Source organism: Martes martes, assembly GCF_963455335.1.
Source record: "Martes martes genome assembly, chromosome: 13".
In the NCBI taxonomy this organism is placed as follows: domain Eukaryota; kingdom Metazoa; phylum Chordata; class Mammalia; order Carnivora; family Mustelidae; genus Martes; species Martes martes.
The window spans coordinates 90244179-90267228 of record NC_137901.1 but is presented as its reverse complement, the minus strand read 5'-3'; the positions used below and the strand labels follow the sequence as shown (position 1 = coordinate 90267228).

The window sequence follows — 23050 nt, the reverse complement described above, 5'->3', positions numbered from 1 at the left end:
TGTGATTGATGATACTTGATAATCATCACAGTGGCCTTCTGGACTAGGGACTGTGACGGTCCCCACTTTCCGAAGGAGACCAGGCAGGGGAGAGGATGTACGAATTGCTCAAGACTGCAGAGCTCGGGACGGGGAGGCTGCGAAGGCTTTGGAAGATCTCTCCATGGTTCTCTTGCACATCCTACAAGCAAAGCCTCTATTGCCTTTGTCTGAATGCTGTTTTTCAAGGGTCTCCACCTAACGAGCAGCCTTGGAAGGCAGAGACAGGGTCCCCTTAAAGAGCACAAGGCAGGCATGCTTGTGGCCAAGCAGGACAGAGACACACACTCTCTCTCTCTCTGGGGTGAAGGACAGGTGGGCTTTTTGCCTCAGTCCATGGGCTGCTCTGACCGGGCGTCTTGGATGTTCATGGCTCCCACGGTTCTGGAAGGTGGACGTCTCAGATCAAGAGGCCAGCCTGGTCCGGTCTGCAGCCCGTTATTAAGGACTTGGGCCCCCAAAGCCCAGGGCTCTTCTCTCACAACTGAGCCTGCATGCATTGGTGTCCCTGGCGTGGCCCCTGGCACGACCCCATGGGGAGAAGAGCTCAGGCATCTAGGGCAGGAGACGCAGAAACACTGGCCACACTCTGTCCCCGACCAGGGGTCGCTTCTTCCAGCAGCAAGCTGGGGCAGTTTGTTTTGCCCGATTGTGCCCAGGGAGGATGTCAGAGCCTTCGGCATTGTCTATAGAACTCAGCTCCGTCCAAATCCGGACCCTCCTGCACCTGCCACACGTTCCCTCCCCGCCTCCTCTCCACGGCACCCCGAGCTGTGTCCCACTACCTCGGCGAGTATTGCTGACGTCATCAGACCCTGAACCACGGGCTGAGTCTGCGTCCTGGGGACGGAGTCCGAGTCTGCCCAGCCTGTTCCCAAATCCCCACCCGGCTTCTGCTGACCTGGGATGACCCGTTGCTTCGTCAGCAGCCTGGGGCAGCGACTCCAAAGTCGTTCCAGGTGGCAATTTTTAGTTCGGATACATTTGTTTCTCTAAAGATACTGATCCCATTCCTGGAAACGCTAGTATATTCCTGGAAATACCAGGAATACTAGCTTTCTCTTTTCCTACTCTCTAAAACGGTAGTAAGTAACGACTCCATGACAAACTCATTTAAGATGAGCTAAAGGTAGTTACGCCAACAACTACAGTGAAACTTGTTTCTGGGGATTTTGTCGGCTCATGGAGGGACTTTTTAACCATCTCTGAAAAGCCATCAGTGTGAAAGTGTCCTTTCAAAGGGTCACACTTCCTTACCAGGAGTCCTGGCTCTTAGGGGAATTGCAGATCGGTCATAAAGACTGATGGTTGCCAAGGACGGGGTGTGTGACTGTGGCTGGGGCAGGGCAGGCCCCAGATCGAACCAAGGGGCTCCTCCCCACCTTGGCCTCGCCAAGAATGTGGGGTGATTCGGCCACAAGGAAGTGGGGTGATGGTCCAGCCAGAAACAGAGCAGGCTTTCCTCAGAGCAGTGGTTCTCTAACACACAGACAGCCCCCCAGCAAAGAATTACCAGGCACAAAATACCGGCAGAGCCAACATTACGAAATCCTGCCCCCGTGTTGAGATCTTTGTGTCCAGTGGAGGAGCCATTGGCCACGGCGGCCGGGAGGCCCTGGAGTGGGGTCGGGTTGGACACGTGCCCTACGTGCACATACGCAGTGGATTCGAAAGACTGGGTGCCAAAAAATAACGAAATGTCGCATTCATCATTTTTATATCGATTGCATGGGAAATGATCATGTTTTTCATACGACGGGTTAAATACATGCATTTAAAACAATTAGCTTCACCGTCCTTCCTTTTCTGAGTGGGACCACTGGAGACACTGAAACCATGTGTGTGGCCCACGTGGCTTCTCTTGGACAGTATGGCTCAGCACTTCTTCCCCTCCCCCTGCCCCCGCAGGCCTCTCGGGTCTTCTGTAAGGCACTGTGGGTTTGGGACAGCCATTACTCATCAGTCACTCTCGGGGGAATTAGGAAAAAGCATCTCTTCCTTGAGATGCTGCCTACAATAGTCAGAAAGCGGTGAGAACATCCTGGTGTTGCTGGGGTCCCTTGCCGCCACCGGGAGGTTGTCACGACCCAGACGGCTTGCATGCCACCCTCTGCCCAATGCTCCGAGAGTGCTGGGCGGTCAGAGCTGAGCGGGGGTTGCGGTCTGCAGGGAAGGGTCTTTCCACCCTAACCCCCGCACTCTGTGATTTGTATGGTTCTCTTTGACAACACATGCTGCTTTTAACCCCAGAGAAAAGACTCTGATGCCATGTGTCAGACCCCACTTGAGGGAAAAAACCATTATCCACTTGCTTGCCTTGGATCTTTTATGTTTTCTTCTGGGTGTGTTTCCAGGACTACAAAACATATGGAGAAAGACCAAATGGTTCATTTCTGGCTTGGAACAGCCCTCATGGTGTCTTATTCCTTGAACAAGCATTGTGGGCACATCACAGTGAATATTGGCGGGAAAGACCAAGATTTAGGGTCATTCCATCAAGAAACTTAGTCTTTAGATCAGGGCTTTTCTAGGGAAACTTTTCCATGGGAAGGCGAACGAATAGATGTGTTAGTTTTGTAGGTCATCACGGGACCCTCCTGCAGTCATGCAAAAGCCATCACAGACAATACAGAAATAGGTTTGAGGGGACACGTTCCAATAAAACTTTGTTTACACAACAGAGGAGGGGGGCCGGATTCGACTCACCGTTCACGATCTGCCCTATCAGTGGTTCCAAGAGCTGCCCATGGGCCGGACTCACACTGCAGATGTATTTTTTGCCCATGAATAAAAATTATAATTGGTTGCCCATGGGGGAACCCAAGCGATCTTTACATAAAATCCAAATCTGTAGTTTCTTTTGAGAAGACAGCAATACTGACTCCCATGTACTCCCAGCCACAACTAGCAGTAGCCGAGAATGGGCCGTCCTGGCTTACCTCTGCCCCCGGGCGCGTCTGGCTTACCTCTGCCCCTGGGGCCCCTCACCTGCTTGCTTCCTCTGCGTATTCGGGGTTTGAACCGCAGCCCAAAGCATACTCGATGAATACCGGGTTGGGAGTGATGCCGATATAGAATATCGAAGTGGAAAAATTTAGTGGAGCAACTGAAAGTGTGGTGTACCTAAACCCACCCGCTGAACTGCTCATTTCTGGGCAGGGGGCGAACCTTCCCAGCGAATGGGGTGCACAGCGGAAGTTCCCATCCGTCCAAGCAGGTGATCAGTGTGGCGCTTACCTTGATGACGTTCTCATCTGTGGACTTGCACTCCACCGACTCCGAGATATCCGTCACGGCGCTGTTCTCCTCCACGGAGACCACCCTGATGGGCAGGGATACCGTCTTCCCTGTGAGTATGGCGGTGTTCAGAATTTCCGTGTCCTGGCGGAGGAAACATGTATCTGGGTCAAGGGAGCTAGTCAGTGCTCTGGAACACTACGGGGAACCTTCCAAAGTGTTTGCCGGGTGGTCTTTGTCGAGAACCTGATGCTGTAGCCCTCCCCTTGGGCAAAGAAAGGCCGTTCTTGGGGATCACTTTCCAAGAACATTTAACAATTTAGTTTTACTTAGGATCATGTTCTTAGTGACCCGCTGCAATGGCTATCTGGTACTTTTTTCTTCCTTTGCCGAGACCGAGGGGAAGTGACGTTATCGGTCGGGTTTGGGTTGTAGGCAACGGAAAGGAACTCCGTCTAGTCTGAGCAAGGTGTGGCGGTCGTTTGAGCAACGCGCCTCCCCACCCCAAAGCCCGAGCTCTAATCTCCGGAACGGGTGAGTCTATTCTGTTACGTGGTCTAAGGGCCTCTGCAGTTGTGATGAAGGGGCGGATATTGAGACGGGCAGACTGTCCTGGGCAACCTGAGGCAGACCCAACGGAATCACGAGAGTCCTTCATAGGAGGTGACCATGAGGGTCAGAGGAAGAGGGGGCAAGGCGGGTAATGAGGCAGGGGTCAGGGGGATATGATCACGACCTGGGAGATGTGGGGGGCCCCCAGGGTTTAGAAAAGGACCAATCCTTGCCTACAGCTTCCAGAGAGAACCCAGCCCTTCTGACTCCTTGATTTTAGCTTTGTAAGACTCACTTCTGATTTCCGATGTTCAGAACTGTAATATAGTAAGTTGGGATTCATCTGGTATGGGAATAGGGAACTAACACCGGTTCTTATCAGCTGGGTCCTGGGCGGCTCTGAGGGTCACAGGAAAAGTCGCAGCAGGCCTCGGAAAAGTAGGCCCCCGACGTGCTTCCAGGACGTTGAAAACCGGGACGTTGGGGAGTGGAGGGAACGGCTTCAGCCATTTCTCTTCTGAGTCCCTCTGCTGAGGAGCTGCATTCGGGGTGGAGGGGGGAGGGCAGTCTGGTTGGTCTCGCGGGGGCTCAAGGCCCATCCCTTGTCCAGGGGAGGATGGCCTCCCTGTGACTCACACTGACCCAGAAGAAAGGCCACTCTGGGAAGAAGAGGGAGTGAAGAGAGTCCCAGCCAGCAAACCAGAGCCGATGTCCGCTCCAAGATCAGTGAGTCAGTCACTTGTATCCCCCGACGCCCAGGATCGCTAGACCTTGGACGGGCGCTGGACCGCCGGGGCGCCGTCTTTCATGCAGACTTTGATGCAAACCAAAGGCTCTTTCTCCACTACCCGTGGGAGCCCTTTCCATCCCAGCTCTAGGCACTTGGGCTCATTCTGTTCACACCAAGATCGTGCAATACAATTAGCATCGTGTCTCCCACCCAGGTAGGGATGTTCAAAGTGATAAGAGAGTCTCTTTTCTGTCTGGAAGCCCTTTGGTCATTTTTCCCTTTAGGGCCAAATGAAGATTAAAAAAAAAAAAAAAAAAGGTCTGTGGCTTTGGGATGTCTGTCCACACCTTTTACCTCTGGGTCAATTCGTCCCAAAATCCGGCTCCAGAAACACCGCTCCTCTTTGAAGCTGGAGTTGTAAGGAAAGAGATTTCCTCACTTCTTTCTCCAGGGAAGCAACGGACCCAGAAATGACCCTTTGCATTAAACAGGCGCACATCTGAAAGAGTCATCAGTTAGGAGCAGAGTCCCAGCCTCTCTCTGAGGCTGCTGCCCACCCACCAGCGGTGACACAACCCTCTGCCGGGGCTTCTCCTGGGTCCGCAGGATTCCCAGCGCCGGGGCTGCAACCTGGCGGCTCACACACTGGCCATTCCCGATGCTAAGAATACCGCAGAAATTCCCCAAGTCCATTTTCAGGTTCATTACAGGTAATGTGCTCAGAGCTCAGTCTTTACATTTCCTCTCTCAGAATGGTCTTTGGCTAATGGCTTCATTAAGCCAGCAAGCTCCCTCGTGGGTTAATTGTGATTAGGTTCCTAATGGTCATTGCAGGTACACACATGCACACATACTCCCTGCCCCCACCCGGTAACACTTCCTGGCCCTAAACGGAATCACGTCCAGATTCAGACTGGGTGGACATAGTAGGGGTCTCCCCGGCCACCCAAAATTCCAGGAGCAGAGAATTAACTGTCACGGAGATTCCAAATGGGTAGAGGAAGCGTTGGGGAGTCAGTGGCTCAGACTGAGTCGAGCGTCTCTGTTTGAACTATGGATGCGGGGGCATAAGCCCCTGGGCTTGGCTGGAGAGGTGCTGGGGTGTGGGTCACATGCTGAGTGTCTTCTGTGGGTCCCTCCAGATCCACTCTGCCCTGCGCTGTGTCCCACGAGGCTGACCCATGTGGACAAAGCTACAGGCCCCCTGCCTTCTGGCTTCTGGCCACCTTGGGAAGGTGTGTTTCACGCACAGAGTCTGTGTGGTTGGCGGGAGCTGCATGACTAATTCTGGCTGACATGGCGTGGGTCACTTCTGGGCAAGGACAGTTACCCACATTCCTCTAGGGACTTTTCCCGAGGCAGAATGGCCAGAAGTATTCCAGATGGCAGCTGCTGCGACAGCCTGGGGCTCTGAGCTGTGAGTGGGGACCAGCCCCGGGCATAGAGTCAGAGCAAGAAATAAGAAGAGGGTGCCTGGGTGGCTCAGTCGGTTGAGTGTCTGACTCTTCGTTTCGGCTCAGGCCCCGATCTCAGGGTCGCTGGCTCTGTGCTCAGAAGGAAGTCTGCTGGAGAGTCTCTCCCTCTCCTCCTCCCTACTCTACATGCTCTCTCTGTCTCTCAAATAAATAAATTACCCCCCGCCTTTTATTAAAGAAGTAAGAGTAAATCTGGAGAGCTTGGGCAAGTTTGTCACTGTCACACACACTCCTTTCTCCGGATATGAAGGGAGCCCGTCTGATGAACCAGGAGGCACAGCCTGTGGGACTAAGTTCAGTTTTGAACGTTTTTACTTCAGGCGTCTGGTTACTGCACCTATAATCATGTAGCCAGCATGCAAGGGCACGTTTTGATACTGGTTTTTGCCACCCACGCACCCCCCTGCCCTTGATGAGCTGGATGCTTGTTTTAGTAGTCTAGGTTAGACTCGGGATTTCTGGAGGTTGGGATCTGTTTGTGCTGTGGACTGAATCGTGCCTCTGATCCCAAATCCATATACTGAGGCCCTAATCCTCGGCGTGACTGTATTTAAAGGTAGGAGGTATCTTGGAAGGGGTAATTAAGGTTCTGTGGGGCTGTAGGGTGACCCCAAGCCAGCAGGACTCGTGTTCTTATAAGAATAAGAAGTGACACCAGGGACGCAGTTGTCTGCAAGTCAAGGAGAGACCTCGGGAGAAACCACGCCTGCCGACACCTAGACCTTGGACTTCCAGCCTCCGGAACCATGAACCCTGTTGATGAAGCCCCAGCCTGGGGTCGTGTGTAGCCCTAGAAGCCAGTCCTGTGCCTTAACACAGCCCTGGACATTGGGTTACAAAGCGGGGCCAAGACTTTTCCTCTCTCTGGACCTTGAGAAGCAGTCTGTGCTATGACGAAGAAAGGGCAGAAATCGTGGGATTATAGAAGGCAACGGCAAACGCCGTGGAAGCAGGGAGAACAGAGAGAAATGCAGGCTTGGGTCAGACACATCGGCCAGGTCTGGCAGGAGACGACATGTGTCTGGCCCCAGGGACCAGGAGAGGGGGCGTGGGATGGAGGGAAGCTTTCCTAGAGCCAAAGCATGTGCCTGGGTGCATGTATGTGTGGTGTGGGCGTGCATGTGTGTGTGCGTGTGCAGTAAGCATGCGCACGCCTATACATGAACTGACACAGCAGGCACAGAGGTATACACGATGGGTTGTCCTCCCAAATCCCTTTTCAGTCAAGGCTAATTCAGTGTTTATATGAGATGCCAAGGACACTATTGAAATGCATACGACTGTCCCATTTTCAGGAACCTACCCAAGCCCCCGACCTGGGACTCAGGGGAGTGTCTCCTTATAGAGCTGGTGTCCCCTGCTTGTGGGCCCTGGCTGCCCTGAAAGCCGGTCCATCGCCCCGTTTCCCAGCCACCCCAGGATGACAGAGGCACGACTCTGAGAAACATTTCCTCTCTCCAGCTCTGGGGTTTCCCCGCCCTCCATCTCCTTCTACCACAGTCCTGTTCTACTGAAAAGAATCAATAAGGTTGGGGACCTTAAATCACTGTCATTTCAAATTTGAAGAAAGCCCGAGGCTTCAGAGAAAACATGCTTTGTTGTGTGAGGTGCCCTCATAAATGTTAATTGCTTTGGCTGTTTCCTGTATTTTTACAAATTGTATTTTTAATTTTTAAATAAAGAAAGATTCTGGGGTGTGAGACAGACGGAGGATTGTGCACTGATTCCAGCGACGCTCTCGGGAAGGACAAGAGGGGACACATGGATACACCCAGCGGTGGCCAGCAATGACCAGCAGACCCATGCCAACCATATGAGGGGACTGAGTGCAAGGAGACGCACAGAAGGCCACACGGTGCTGGGTCCCATCCACACGAGATGTCCAGGACAGCAAGTCTGTGCAGATGGTAGGTTGCCAGCAGCAGCGGGGGAGGGGAAGGCGCGGCGACGGTTCAAAGGGCAGGAGTCCAGTCTGTAGACGATGGAAACCTTCTGGGACCGGGTAGTGGTCGTGGCATCGTTTTGTGAATGTCCTGAGAACCCCTCAATCACGGACCTGCAGACGGCGACTTTGATGGCATGTGATCCATCTCTCAGCACAGGAGGAGGAAGGAAAGTAGAGCCGCGGGAAGGCCATGGCCAGGGTCATATCTAGCTTGGCCCCAGGCGAGCCGCCAGGCCTCCGAGGAGCACCCGGTCCCACTCACCCACAGGTCACACACCCAGAAGTGGGATCTGCAGCTCTGAGGCAGGACGCCTGGCCTTTAAGCCAACAGTGAGGGTTCAGGACCACGGACAGAGCCCGCTGCTTGGAGACAACATTCCATACGGAGCACAAACAACCCCTCTTAAGGCAGATGTCCCTGCGAGCCACGGAGAAGCCTCATTAGTAAAAACCCCAGATCACTTTGGGGGAGCTCTTGCTATGAGCCAGGGGTTGCTCAACACAGTCATCTCTACCCCCAGCTCATGAAGCAGGTAGTCTCACTAGCCCCGGTCTGCAGACGGGGAAACCGAGTCCCGGAGCTGATCGAGCGGCTTGTTCGGGGTGCGCAGCGTGAAGGGGACCTCAGCAGGTTTGAACATACGTCTCCAGGGATGAACCACCTGTTCTGATGGCGTAAGAATCCCAGGAAGGAACGGCCATGAGTCCTGGCTCTGCCCCCTTCCTTGCTATTATTTAAATTCTCCAAGCATCTGCTTCTGGGCTGTGAACCTGGAAATAATTAGTGTCGTTGTGAAGATTACCTCTGATAATGTTTACAAGCTGCCTGTCCGGGCTCGGAACAGAGTCCGCGTCGACGGGGAGGGCAGCTGGTCCGCGTGACTGGGAGGGGTGCGGGGCAATCAGCCCACGGAGGCGAGTCCACGCCTCTGCCCCGTGTGTGTGTGCGGTGTGTGCACGTGTGTAAGGATAGAAGATTACAAGTAGGACACGTGTGCCGCAAGCATCGAACATACAAAATCTGGGACAACGGAACATTACCGCGTTTTGTGTTCACTTTGTTTTTTTTCCTTTTGTAAAAGAGAGAAAACAGGGCTTATGACTGAAAGCTCTCATTTCCTCCAATCCAGTTTCCGAATATGCTCCCCAGAGGCACCTGCCATCGGGAACTTGACGTCCATCTTTGATATCTGTGATTTTGAGCTTTTATCACATTCCCAGGTACGTAAAGAAACTACAGCATTGTTCCCTCCATTTACATTTTTCGCAAACGTGTCTTCTATGCAGTTTATGCCAACGTCTCATATTGGACTTTCCTCTGCTTGCTTCTTCATCTCGCTCATCGTTACGTTCTCCCGATCTACCCGTGTCCACCCGGCTGGACCATAGATCTAGTCTGAGAGCCACATCTACACGCTGATCTAATTCTGTCCCAGAGAGCAACTGAATGTCCATCATATGCCTTCTCTGTGTTCTGCTTTTCCATCCGCCCACCGGTGGGAGTTCAGGAAGCTTCAGACTCTGCCATGACAACGAGCTCTCTCTCCTTCTGCACACGTGTTTGAGATTCCCCAGCACCTCTTTGTACCCGTGGAATTGCTGGGCTGAGCGGCACACACACTTCCCCTTTCCCCTGCCATACTGCCGCTCATGGTCATGTTCTCTGCTAAACTCTGAGCAACAGTGCATGAGAGTGCCTTCTGAAATTCTTGCCAACACGTGGGTGGTTACATGTCAACTTGACAGGTGACAGTCCCCAGTATTCCATCAGATACTAGTCTAGGTGTGACTGTGCCGGTAACTTAGCAGACGTGATTCATGCCCGTAGTCAGTTGACTATCTGGAAAGCAGATTATGTTAGACAATCTGGTGGGCCTGCTGTAATCAGTTGAAGACCTTAGATGCAAAGTTGAGCCTTCCGGAGGAAAAAATTCTGCCTGAGGGTTGTGGCTTCAGTCTATGTGCCAGAGAGACATCCTGTGGGTCTATGGATCTCCCTCTCTCCGGATAGAAAGATCTACATATTGTACATGCCACATGTGTGATTCCTTCCCTCCACACTGCACTGATGGTCTAGAAAATGAGTCAGTGGTGGGTGAGCATGGGTGTGATGGACAGGTGACCCATCTTGCCTTGGACTCCAGAGGACACACTGGATCGGGGCATGAGGATACTCCCCATTTTTATCTAAACCCTTTGCTAGCTTCCAGTAACTCAAATCCAGGCTTCCCTCTTTCCGCCTGTGGTCAGAGAAGCTGTCCACTCCCGTGAAGGGTGGAAGAGGAGCCAGATGGTCTGAAAGCCACAAGTCCCCCTCCTGGCTTTGAGGGAGAAGCCGTGGAGGGGAACCCTCCAGCATCACAGATGCCGACAGACCCAGCATGTCTTGCTGGGATCTCCTCCAACTGCGGACTGAGTTTCACCTCTTCCCCGAGGAAGGCGGCTCAGAGGGGACCGGTTTAACGGGAAGTCTGCCGTTTACTGATTCATCATCAACGCTGGGGTAGAGATGGCAACCGTGTGCTGCTTCTTAGAATGGATTTTTAAAAATTTATGTAATTAATTTAAACATTTGCAGGAAGGGAAGGTTGCAAATACAACCTCGCACATACATTTCCCAGGATGTTAGATTTTGCAGACTGGTTGACAAGATCCAGGGGCCAAATCCCTCCTTGGTCTGCTTTTATATAGATTCAAGCACCAAGAATGGTTTTTGAGTTTGTTGAAGCTTTAAGAAAATGTAACAGACACCGTATGTGTCCCTATACAGCTTAAACTGCTCGCTGTCTAGCCCTTCCTGGGAAAAAATGATGCCTATCCCTGGACAAGATCATTTTCCTAAAATGATGGGGCTCTCAGTGCATCTCCTGGGGGCCTCTCCGGTTCCCACCCAGTTCCTCTGGAAGTCAAGGCCTTCTGCTTCACTGGACCGATGGGGCCGGCATCCCTGCGGATGGGAACTCCCGTCATCCTGACGGCTTTTCTCTGCCTCACTCGTAACCTGCTGTCCTGCACTGGGCCCCCCGCCGGACGTCGATAGCTATCCCACAGCTTTACCTGCTCGGGGCTTGGTAGGTATGCCGTGCAATTAGCAGCACTGGCGCAGGAGTCCTGGGTGCTCCGGATGCAGGAAAAGCATTGCACTCACGGAAGAGCAGGGACTTGTGCTGGGCCCGAAGGACGTTTGAATGGCAGCTGTTTCTACAGGTGGATCATAACTCGCGGCAGTGGTTATTTTTGTGGTATTTGCTTCCCTGCATGATTTTGGCTTGGGGGGGGGATATGTTTCCCCACATCATAGGAAGATCCTTCACCTGGACCTTCCAGACGTCAGCGTGGAAGACAACATTACAGTGACCGCTCCCAGAGGGAAGATGGAGAAATAAAGTCAACAATGTCTTTCTCCGAGTCAAATGAAGCGTGGTCCGTTGGCAAAGTCTGCCAGGGGGCTGCCAGAGGCACCCTCCTGGCAGCTGGATGGCTCAGGCAGCAGACTCTCGGGAGATCAAAGGTCCAAGTTTGGAAATCAAGAAGAAAGTCCAGCTGCCAGCATTTGGGGGGCCGAGACCATCACTGCTTCCATGAACACAAAATCAGAGCACCCATCTTGCCGTTTGCACCCTTGCTGTGTGGCATTCCAGGTCCTGCCTTCTCTGTGCTTTGTCTTCCTCATCCGTGAAATGGGATAATCCCATTTTCCTCCGGGGACCTCTGAGACCCTGAGGAGAAGGTACGCAACCCCTGTGGTTCAGTGCTCGGTACAAAGATGGCCACTCCATGAACGTTAGCTCCATCCGGGAAACAAAGTCCAGGAGCTGTGACTCTGGATTTCAATGTTCTATGTCAGCAGATCCGCCCCGAGCTCTCAGCTCTCAGCATTCAACTGTGACTGAATTGGGAACTAATTTAGCATTGCTTGCAAGTCGATGGAGGACCTCTTTAACCAAGCTTTCAGTTCGATCCGGACAGATCATCAGCAGGACCCCCAGGAGTGGTGGGAATGGGCTTGGCTTACAGGCTGCAGAACCTTGAAGTTGAACCCCAGGGTGCGAGCAACGGGGAACCTGTGGGTGCTGATCACTCAGTGTATCTGGGGTCTAGGATTGACCTTCCAGGGAGTGATAAAGCTCCCCCTTGTTGAAGTAAAGAAAAAGATCTCCCCCCTCCACCCCGCAATTCATCAGCCTCGCAATGGTGAGGCCAGTCCGGCAGGATAATATGTTGAGAGATTCGAGTAGTTGAGACATTTGAGCAGGCAACACGGACTCCCCAGATTCCCAAGACAGCAGAGGGTTCGCAAATATTGACAAAGCATCTTGGCCAAAATCAGGAGAGAAAAGGGGGTTCCCCCTTGGCCCATCCCTCTAGAGCAGAAAGTTCTCTCTTCTGGTGTTTGGACTGTGGGAGAGGGAGCAAGCACCTGGTCCTGGATGGTCCTTCTGGGAAGTGGCAAGATGCTGTCTAGTGTGTCTATGCAGCAACACACACACACACACACACACACACACGCACACACACACCACCTTCTGAATCCAGAAGTGACCCAGAAAAGGCAATGGAGACAATAGAGAAATGAACTGATTTGGCTTGGAGGAAATAAACATGAATGACATTGTAGCACAAAGGGGCTGTTTGCCACTTGGCACCCATTCTCCCCTTTTTCTTTACTAGCGGAGCTACAATGTTTTGGCGAGTGGGGTGGGGGAACAGGACCCCGCTAACACACCGAACTGCTCAGTCTCCCTTGCAGCAAGGGGTGATCTGGTGACCCCGTCTTAGCACAGACCTTCTCAAAGTGTGCTGCTCAGACCAGCAGCTGCAGCATCACCTGGGAATTTTAGAAATGCAAAATCTTGGGTCTCACGCTGCACATACTTAAGTCAAAACCTCTTGGGGGCGGAGCCCATTAGCCTGTGTTTTAACCATCTCTCCAGGGGCTGCTCAAAGCTTGAGAAGAGTTTTAGTGTAAGTATTATGTGCCACTATAGGAATCTGCTTTGTGGGAGCTGGACTCCATTCTTTTTGTCCCTTTTCCAACTACTTAGAATACAGATACAATGGCTGGCACATGAGCAGCCATCTTGGACCATGAGGCAAACCTGGAAATGACAACCACTCCCTGGGCATGATGGGGTAGAGAGATAGAAGAGACTCAATGTCCAATAACTAAGGAGTGGCCCTGGGCTTAGGTATGTGAGATAAACTTCCTTTTTGTTGTAGCTATTGGTTTTGAGAGTTTTCCGGTAAACTCAGGCAAACCTAAGGCTGCCTCGGGTAGATGTTCTTCGCACGCTTGAGCCAATGCACAAAGACTGCTGTTTGCCATACTGGCAGTGGCATTTCTAGTGGGGGAACCATGAGAAGGCCAGGGTGCTAGCTGATGGCCTGCACTGGGAAAGGCAGGGGATGGCGATATTGTCATTCCTGTCAGCCAAGCGAGGTTAAAAGCAGGGTGTTCTGAGAGCCGGCCTCCGGTGGAGACCAACAATTCACCCGAATTTGCAATAGCGATAAATAAATAAATAAAAATAAAAGACTCCAAAAGGGTCCTCATTCTCCCAAATCAAGGCATCCTAGTTAAAATGATGCCCCGACTACCTAGGAACCCATTGGTATGCTGATTAGTGAGGGTGCTTGAAAGAAGGTTCTGGATTCAGGGCAGGGGAGTCTAGAGAAGGGCCATCCGATGAACAAACTGACTTTGTTAGGGGCGAGCAGCGATTTACATAATCCTGTAGTTAAGAATATCTTATGTACACACAAGGGCGTTGCGGGTGGGGGGGTCTCTCAAATGATTTTTCCCTCTCACCAGGCGAGAGCAGACACTCAGCTCTGCTGCATGGCCGGGTCTCGCGAGCTTTCTCATCAGGAAGGGAAGGGGAACCTTATCCCCGGTGGCTTGCAGGCGGCAGGCCTGATGGCACAGGGCCAGCTGGGACCCGCCGCCTCCTCCCTGCCCATTTCCTAACGAACGCTCCCCGAGTTCCACATGAAGTTCTGGTAAAATGGATTTTAAGAATCCTCCGGGAGACGCCGGTGGGGAGCGCGCGGCTGACGGGGACGTGGACGCTAACATGCTTGCAGCCGCTCTGAGTCCTCCGGGAGCAGCCAGGGCCTGGAGGTGGAGGGGCCTGGAGGGCCTGGAGTGTCTCCCCTCTGATGCAGCAGGACCTCTGCCCCCAGGAACGTGCCGGCCCTCCATGCGCAGTCGTGCTCAGCTACACTTCCTCCTCCGCCGGCTTCCGCTGCAGTTCCTTCCAGAAATCCTAGCTGCTGCCATGAGGCCCCAAGGAGGGTCCGCGTCTGAGGGTAGGAAGCCTCCCAGGCGCCCGCACCCCGTCCCTGGGCAGAGCGCAGAGAGCACGCTGGGGCTGAGTGGGAAGAGCTTGTAAGGCCGCGGATCCTGTCGGGCTATTTATGGGGCGCCTGAGAGGTCAGGGGGCACACATTCAGCATCCTGAGAGATTGGGTGTAGTCTGTGAGGTTTTAGGGCTGCTGTTTCAAAAGTGCCACACACGGGGGGCCCGGACCGCAGGAAGGTCGGCGGTCCAGCCGGGGATCCTGCCTCCCCTCCCGCGGCTTTTGGTGCCTCCTGCCGTGTAGACGCCCGGCTTCCGACTCTGCCTCCATGGCCACTTGGGCCCTCCCTGTGCGTGTCTGTGACCAGGTCTCCCTTCCACCCTGCGGACATGGGTCATTGTGGACAAGGGCCTCCCAGTGACTTCATCTGGAACTGATGACATCGGCACAGACCCCATTCCAAGGAAGGGCACATTCCAGGGCGTTGAGGGTGAGGACTTCCACCATCTCCTTCCGGGGGTATGAATCCCCAGGACGCCGCTCCGTCCTCCTCAGAGAACGTCCGTGTGGATCTTTGCCACGTTTGATCTTCATACGGCAGAGCAGAACACATTACTGTTGCCACGGTGGGGGAAACTGAGGCCCAGGGGACTTACTCTCAAACCGTCCCACCTCCTGACAGCCAAGCTCCCTTCCGGGAGCTCCTTCCTTTATGCAAACAGCCCCTCTGGACCCACACTGAGCCCGGATGTTAGCACCTCCGTCAGTGGTAAAAACACCAACCCCCTCACGGCCACGTCGTGGTTCAGAGTCTCTCCAGGCCGCTCCCAGCACCTCTGCATGTCCTGCTCTAGTCACTCCTCCTGACAACCTGGGGAGGCAGGTACTCCGACGCCCCCCACCTCGGAGGGTGGGGATCCCTGGGGCTGTGGGAAGGGGGGTCCGCTGTCCAGGAAGGCACAGCGGGCAGGTGTCCCGCTAGGGGAGAGGCGGCCCCCACCCCCGCTGACACTTGCTCCCTACAAACACTGCGACGTGACTTCGAGAAAGCAAATGCATATATTAAACCTTTCAGGAAAGTATCTTAGAAAACTCTATTACTCATAGTAGTATATAAATATAAATATAAATTATGCATGGAGATACGATTCAGGCACGTGACACTCTCAGGCCACAGACAGACCACCAGCTGCATCTAGTTCCCGAACACTTCCGTCACCGCAGAAGAAACCCCGGGTCCCTTCGCCGTCCCTCCCCAGTGTGGCTGGGGTCGTCTGTGACCGGCTTATCTCACTGGCCGCCACGTTTTCGAGGGGCATCTGTGTTGTAGCGCGTGTCAGCACGACACTCCCTTGCGCACCCACAGCATCCCAGGGCGTGGACAGAACAAGGTTCGTGAATCCACTCGCCCCCCGATGGACACCGGAGCGGTCACGAGAGGCCACTGCTGGGGAGGACTGAAGCACATGCTTTCTGTGGGACGGAGGTTTGCATTTGCACCTGGGGGGGGGCGGTGCAAGGCTCCTTCTTAGGACCAGGTGACAGGCCACACTCTTCCCTGGGACTAAGAATCTTTAACTTTTCTGCCCTCAAGGAGCCAGCAGGAGCCGGAGGACTCGTGGCCCCCCGTTCCTCTCGGAACCCTTTCCTGAACGCCGTGCGCCCCACTTCTCTGGCATCTGGGCAGAGGAAGGTCATTTCGGGGGGTCCCTTGGTCAAGCAGCTGAGGCCGTGGATGGGCCGTGCTCCGGGGCCACGGCTGGGAGGGCAGATGCTGACCGGCCGGTGGGGGCTCAGCCCGGGGCGCCCCGTCCCCACCCCGGCAGGCACGCGGGCGGCAGCTCCCTCCTTCTTCCGTGAATGCAGCTTCTTGTGACTCAGAACGCTGTGTCCCGAGCCCGCACGTTCCTAGACGGTGTGTCATTAATTACAGCCCCCGCCTGCGCTGCCTTTCCAGCTGCATCTTAACGAGCGACCCCTCCTCGCTGACCCTTTGTCAGCACAGGCGTTCTTTGTTGGCGCCCGCGTCCCTTCCGAGTCTTGAAGCGCGGATCAATGGGGTGTTGTGAAGAGAACTTGTCTCACTTCCCATCTCGGGGGAACAGGAAAGGGTCCTTGTGTGTGATGTGCACGGTCTGCTCCTGGCACAGACCCTGCCCCACGGCCAACAAGGGCCCCCTTTGATGTGCGGGGAGGACGGCGCTGGCTTCAAGCATTAGCTAACCTATGCGGCTGGGCCATATTTCAAGACAGCCTCGTCTCCGCACAGCACACGGGGGGAGGCCCTTAAAGCTGAATGAGATCATGTCCGTGCTCTGCTCCAACCTCCCCCTGCTTCCCACCTTCTTCAGAGCCGAAGCCAAAGTCCCCGGGACAGATGTGGACCCCTGGCACCTCCTTGCCTCCCTCTTCGTCCTCTCCCACCCACGTGCCTTCCAGCCACCACGGCCTCTGCTGTGCCTTGAACATGACCCAGTCCTTGCATGGGCTGTTCCTTCTGCCCTTCATGCCTTTCCCCCAGATGTTTGCATGGCTCCATCGTTGCCCTCGCAGGGGTCTTTGTTCAAATGCAACCTCCCCTCCCTATTCCCTGCTGGGCTCCCCAGGGCTCCGACCAAGAGGGAGTCTGCCTCCCTGAGTCGGCCTCCCAGGGCCCAGGCGTGTGGCTTTTCAACGAGGACAGCTGTGCTAAGCGCATCAGTCACCAAAGCTAACAAGGCTCGTTCCTGAGCTACCGCAGGCCCGCGTCCCCGCCAGCACTTACCCCGGGGGAGAAACAGACTCACAATAGTAAACCACTTAGCAGATCAATCCTGGGGAGTAGCAACTTGTCTCCAACAGCAGCAGAGAGCAAATTTCCCTCCCTCCCCGAGGATGCATGCGAACAGCTCCGCGGGCTGGCGGGAACAGACCAATAATTCTGGGTTCTGTCTCTACAGGGAAGCCCACCTCCCACCTCATTTACTTCCAATTCATTCACGGGGCACACGGGGATGCAGGCGTCCAACTTCACTTATCCATCAATTTACTTCCAACACGAGATGGAGATTCCATTCCGGAACGCTCATTCAAAACAAGAAAACAATTCAATTTAAGAAGGCAGGCGTCTCCGGAAGGTCCAGCTCGGTAACCGAGTTATTAAATGGGACTGTCCTTTGGGAAGGCACGTGGAGTGTGTGGCATCCACCTCCCTGAGAAAGGTCACATCTTTACAGCGGAGCCGAGAATGGAGGCGGTCGAGAAACATGGACTTTCTTTCTCCAAAGCTGGAGCGTCTGTTGTCCGTAAGCTTGCATCAGGTCAGCGTGTAGAAACGCTACTGCTGTGGGGTGGGGGTTTCCTGCTCCAGCAACATGATGGAGGAGGCGGACGTGGCCGGCAGTCCCCGGGCTCCTTCTGCTCCCACGATGCCCTCTCCTACCAGGAGCACACACACACCCTGTGTACATCCCTCCCTCCGGCTTCTCCCTTTCCTGAGCTCCTGGGAAGAACGTGTGTCCCAGACCCCTTGCAGCCAACACAACGTGAGGGCGAGTGAGGTGTGCTCCTTCTGGGTTGAGCCGGGTAAGAGTCAGCGTGCCACTCTCTGCTTTCTCTCTCTCCCTGGTCGGGGTGAGGTAGGGTGGCGGGTGGAGTGGGTGGTGTGGGTCAGATCCCTGAGACACCGGATAGAGGAGAGTACAGGACGGCCCCAGTGGGATTTAGGGGGCTGTGATCGGCAAACTCAGCCCTGTTGACTTGCTGATGCCAGTGCCGTCTGCTGTGGGAGGTAGTGGGACACACGCCGACAGGTCATCCCGAGAAGCCAGGTACGGCGTGCACCTGGGGACGAGAGAGCTCGCCAGTGGACCCCCCTACATTCAAGCACAGGACGGAGCTAAAGGTTCGCCACCAGCAACTCTGGGTTTCCAGAAGGAACCACAGACCCAGAAATTTCCTGCATCCTGTGCCCCGTTCATTCCACCAAAGCTGTTGGCACAGGAGACCGCTTTCCCCTTGAACACTGCCTGGCCACACCCGTCACAAACCCACGAGCCCCACGTGGCCATCGTTACGAATCAACCACGGAGCATCTGCAAGGAAATCGTGGAGGAAACCACGCCTAGTGGCAGGTTCCGGTGACACACAGTGGCCCGGCGTGTGCCGGCGGCTCACGTGGGCACACCGGCCACGGCACACACCGGGCTCCGAGCCGAATGGCGTTTAGTCCCTGGAACTGTTGATAGCTCCAGAACCCTGCCGAGGTGAAATGCGCCTACTGTAAAATTTAACCATTTTTACCTGTGCAGTTTGAGGACTTTCAGAGACTTTACCCAGTGAAGAGCCACGGCCACAATAAGAGTTAGCCCATTTCCACCCCTGGAAGGTTCCGTGTGACATTTACAACTACCCTCTGCACCGACGTCAGGCTCCAGGCAAACTGCCTTTTTTAGAAATTTCACGCACACAGCTCCTACAACACATTGTACTTTGATGCTCAGCTTCTTTGCCCCCAGTTTGTGGGCGCACTGCTACGTTCCCCCTTCTACCACCGGACGGTGTTCTGGTGCCCGGCTCTCCCCCTGCTCAGTCGCGCTTGGCCCCGCTGAGGGAGGTTCGCATCGACTCCGGTGTCTGGCAGTCACGGATGCCTCTGCGTCAGGACACCTGCCTCCCGGTCTCCTCGTGGGCATGGGCTTTCCCGTCTGCAGACACCCGGCGTAGAACTTCGGGCTTGTGAGCATACGAGTGAGCTGCCAAGCCGTCCTCCAACCGCTGCTTGTTGTTTCACACCCACATCTCCTGCACGCACGCTGCCTCAGTTTCCCCGCATCCATGCCAGCACGGGGCGTCCCCCTCGTCTCTGTTTTGGCCGTTCCCCTGAGCACGGGGCACAATTTCGTCGTGCTTTACCAAGTATTGGAACTCTCCTAAGACTTCAGATTAAAATGAATGACTACAGTTAAGCCTTGGTTCAAATTCATCGGACCGTTGCTCGCTCGGACATTATTATATGTAAGCTTTAGGATGTGGGAAAAAACAGGTAACAGGACCACAAGGAGGCACGTTGGCCCATCTCACACACACACACAAAAGACAGGAAGGAAGGAAGGAAGGAAGGAAGGAAGGAGATGAAAATAGTTACTGGGAGCTCGGTGATGCACACCTAAAACAACCCCCATTTTACGTGGCCAACGATTTCAATTCATTACCAACATATATATAATTAGAAGTATCCCACAATGCACTATCTCACGTTTTCTTGTAAAACTGGGATTTCAAAGATACATGCCCCTCGTCTACACCCGCGGAGTCGGCGTCTGAATAATGAGATTTTTAGGGCACTGCGGGCGGCTGGCGGGCAGGCGTGTGCATCACCGCAGCTGGCCGGGTGGGCTCTCTGCCCCACGTGAGTGGGCTCCTCACTGAGGTTTCATTACCTCCTCCTTAATTGCTCATGAGGGTGTCTGCTCGGGCGTCTGGGCAAGTCCCCGGGAACGTGAGGTCCTCATCAAAAGGGCACACACCCAGACAGCTGCCGCCGAGAGGCTCCCTCGATGCCCCGGGTGGATCTCTCAGACGAATGCAAACCTTTTGCAAATGAGTGGAGGAATTTTCCAGTCTCCTCTGCCCCGGCCCAGCTTTGCAGATGTAATTGCGAGCACATACGCAGTAATCTGGTGGTCAAATCCCTTGTCCCACGCGGCATTCCTGATGCAGCGGACAGATAGGAGCCTGGGGGAGAAAAGAGCATCTTGCCTCTCTTTACGGTGATTAAGGAAAGGAGAACTAGGTCGTCTCCTGCATGGCTTTTCTGGCAAATTCCGACAAGGAGCCTTCTCCGGGAGTCTGGGAGAGACGATCCCAATACGAAGGACCCAAGTGGCCTTTGGAGATGGGGGAGCGTGCCGCCCTGTTTGTCAAGGGCTCCCAGAACGCAGGTGGGGCTGTGGGGAGGATCACAGCACAGACCCCTGAGTCAAACCCACCCCTGCCACATACTAGCTGTGTGTCCTTGGCAAATTACTAAACCTCTCTGTGCCTTAGCTTCCTTCTCTTTACACAGGGGAGACACTAGTGTCCGTCGGTTTTCTTGTCTGGGTTTCGTGGCCGCGGTTCCAGAGCCTCATGCCCTGGGGGACAGGGAAGTCCTTGCTCACAGCTCCAGGGGCTGGAAGTCTGACATCTAGGGGTCCACGGGGCTGTGCCCCCTACAAAGACCCTCGGGTGGGACCCTTCCTTCCTATTCCTCCTCCAGTGCCCGGGGATGGCCGCGTGCCTGGAGCTTCTTGGTCTGCGATGGCCTTACCGAATCTCTTCCCCTGTCTTCACGTGGGTTTCTTCTCTCTGTGCCTCTGCGCCTTCTCCCTTTCGGTCTCTGATGAGGACATCCTCATGGATTTAGGGCCCTCCGTGCCCACCATGAGCTCATCTTGCTCCTCTTCCCTTAACCCCACAGGCAAAGACCCGAGCCTCACAGGGATGCTCAGAGAATACGTCGGCCATTGTTGGGTGACTGTTCCTGAAGGAGCTGCTGGTTTGGATCAGCGAGCAGATGATGGGTGGCATGTCTGTGCGGGGGCGACGGCTCAAGCAAAGGTCTGGAGGTCGGGGCTGGTCGTGTGGGGGGCACCCAGCACGTCCGCCAGGCTGCTGCCAGAATGTGGGACTGAGCACACGGGGGCCGGTGTGGTCTGCGCGTCCCAGGGTCAGGACGTGGTTTTTCTCTACAGCCCGCATTCCCACCAGGGACTGTTTCAAGCCTCCCCCCGAGAGCCCTCTGTGTGTTTCTTGTCACCCCTTCACCCTTATCTCCGAGAGGTGTGATATTTGCAGTATTTGAACTAGGTTCTAGCACTCTTTAAAAAACCTGGCTTTCACGCGCCATACCGCTCGTCCACTTAAAATGCATAATTTAGTGACGGCTAGGAGGTTCACAGGGTGGTACATCCTTGCCCACAATCAATTTTAGACCATTTCCACCACCCTGAAGGAAACCTGGCATCCCCTGACTGTCACCTCCTCATCCTCGCAGCCCCGGGCAGCCACAGCGTCACTTTCTGTCTCTGCCTTCTCCAGTAAACCAATCTCTGCTCATAAATCAACAAAACAGTCTTAAAATAACTGCAGTAGATGACACACACCCTGTTTATACCCCCAAAGTCAATCTGGGAAGAGGAGTGACCAACTCCTCCTGGTTTACCAGACTACCCCAGTTTTTTTTTTTTTTTTTAAGATTCATTTATTTATTTATTTGTCAGAGAGAGTGAGCACAGGCAGACAGAGTGGCAGGCAGAGGCAGAGGGAGAAGCAGGCTCCCCGCTGAGCAAGGAGCCCGATGCGGGACTCAATCCCAGGATGCCAGGATCACGACCCGAGCCGAAGGCAGCCGCCCAACCAACTGAGCCACCCAGGCATCCCAGACTACCCCAGTTTTAAAACCAAAATTTCTATGTCCTGAGAATGGCCTCCATCCCAGCTGAATTGGAACGCTTGGTCACCATATTGGGCAGCCACAGTCTGTGTTTATGAGGTGCCCGTGTCTGAAATATTGGGGCTGCTCACCCTTGGGAACTACTCTGAGTGAATTTATGGGTACAAGGAAGGAAAGAAATCAATCTCTGTAATTTACTCACACAACCATTTGGATCAAAGAACGGTTTCTCTTTCCCCAACTTCCTCATTCAGCAGATCTGACATTCAGCTGTTTTCAAAGATGATCTCGTCACTATTACCATGACCATCACCACCACTATAACACGACCACTACCACAATGGCCATCATCATCACCATCATCATCACCACCATGACCATCACCCCAACCACCATTGCCATCATCACCATCATCATCACCATCATCACCATCATCATCATCACCATCATTACCACCAACACCATCATCATGACCACCGTGACCATCAACAACATCCCCATCCCCATCACCATCATCACCATAATTATTGCCACCATCATCACCACTATCACTATCACCATCATCATCAGCACCATCACCATCATCATCATCATTAATGTCATCTCCATCATCATCATCATCATCGTCAACATCACTGTCATCACCATCACCACCACCATGACCATCATCAGCATCTTCTTCATTGTGAGTGGCCATGAGAGCCACGTCCCCAGGCCTCAGCCCCTCACCAGTAAAATATAGACATTATCAGCGCAGCCCCTGCTGGAATAGCCAGTGTGAGGATTCAGTGAAATGGTCAATGCAAAGCACTTAGCCCAGAGCCTATCGCTGCTAATTACTATCATCATGAAGATGAACCTCAAAGTGATTCGGCAGATTTTGAGGTTCTACATTTGCAGAACCAGGGCAGCTCTGATTTCTGGTGATTCTTGCTAGTTTTTGCCTCTGACTCTCTCCGAGTAGGCTCCCCAGGGTGACACAACCACATTTTCAGGCAGGTCCTGATGATGACTGCCTCTAAGGAGGGCTGACGTCGAAAACATAAAACAAGACCAAATACAGGAGAGCGTGACAAAGCATCAAGTGCTGAGCAGATGCTGGGGAAGGGGAGTGAGACTCATTGCTTAGGCTCCTGCCACGCCCAGAACCAGGAGTGCTGGCCCATGCTTTGCCCCAACCTCTATGCAGAACTGAGTGCAAAACACCCACAGTCGGGCCTCCCACATGGAACTAGAAGCTTCTAGAGGTTCCACAGAAAATGAAGGCATTCTCAGGTTTCCCACGGTGTCCCCCTACAGGAAATACATTTTATAAATAATCTCAATTAAAAGCACTCCCAGCGTTGTAGGTGATATTT

At 53.9% G+C, this 23050-nt stretch overlaps 1 protein-coding gene across 1 annotated transcript in view; it reads right to left on the bottom strand.

The window, feature by feature from the left end:
- TMEM132C (transmembrane protein 132C) overlaps positions 1–23050 on the bottom strand; it is a gene marked incomplete at its 5' end in the record, with an annotated part of 290448 nt that overhangs the window by 22292 nt on the left and 245106 nt on the right. The window contains one exon of the mRNA XM_080822233.1: positions 3277–3420. Within this exon, the coding sequence (XP_080678359.1) occupies positions 3277–3420 (144 nt within the window). The remainder of the gene's footprint in view (positions 1–3276; positions 3421–23050) is intronic.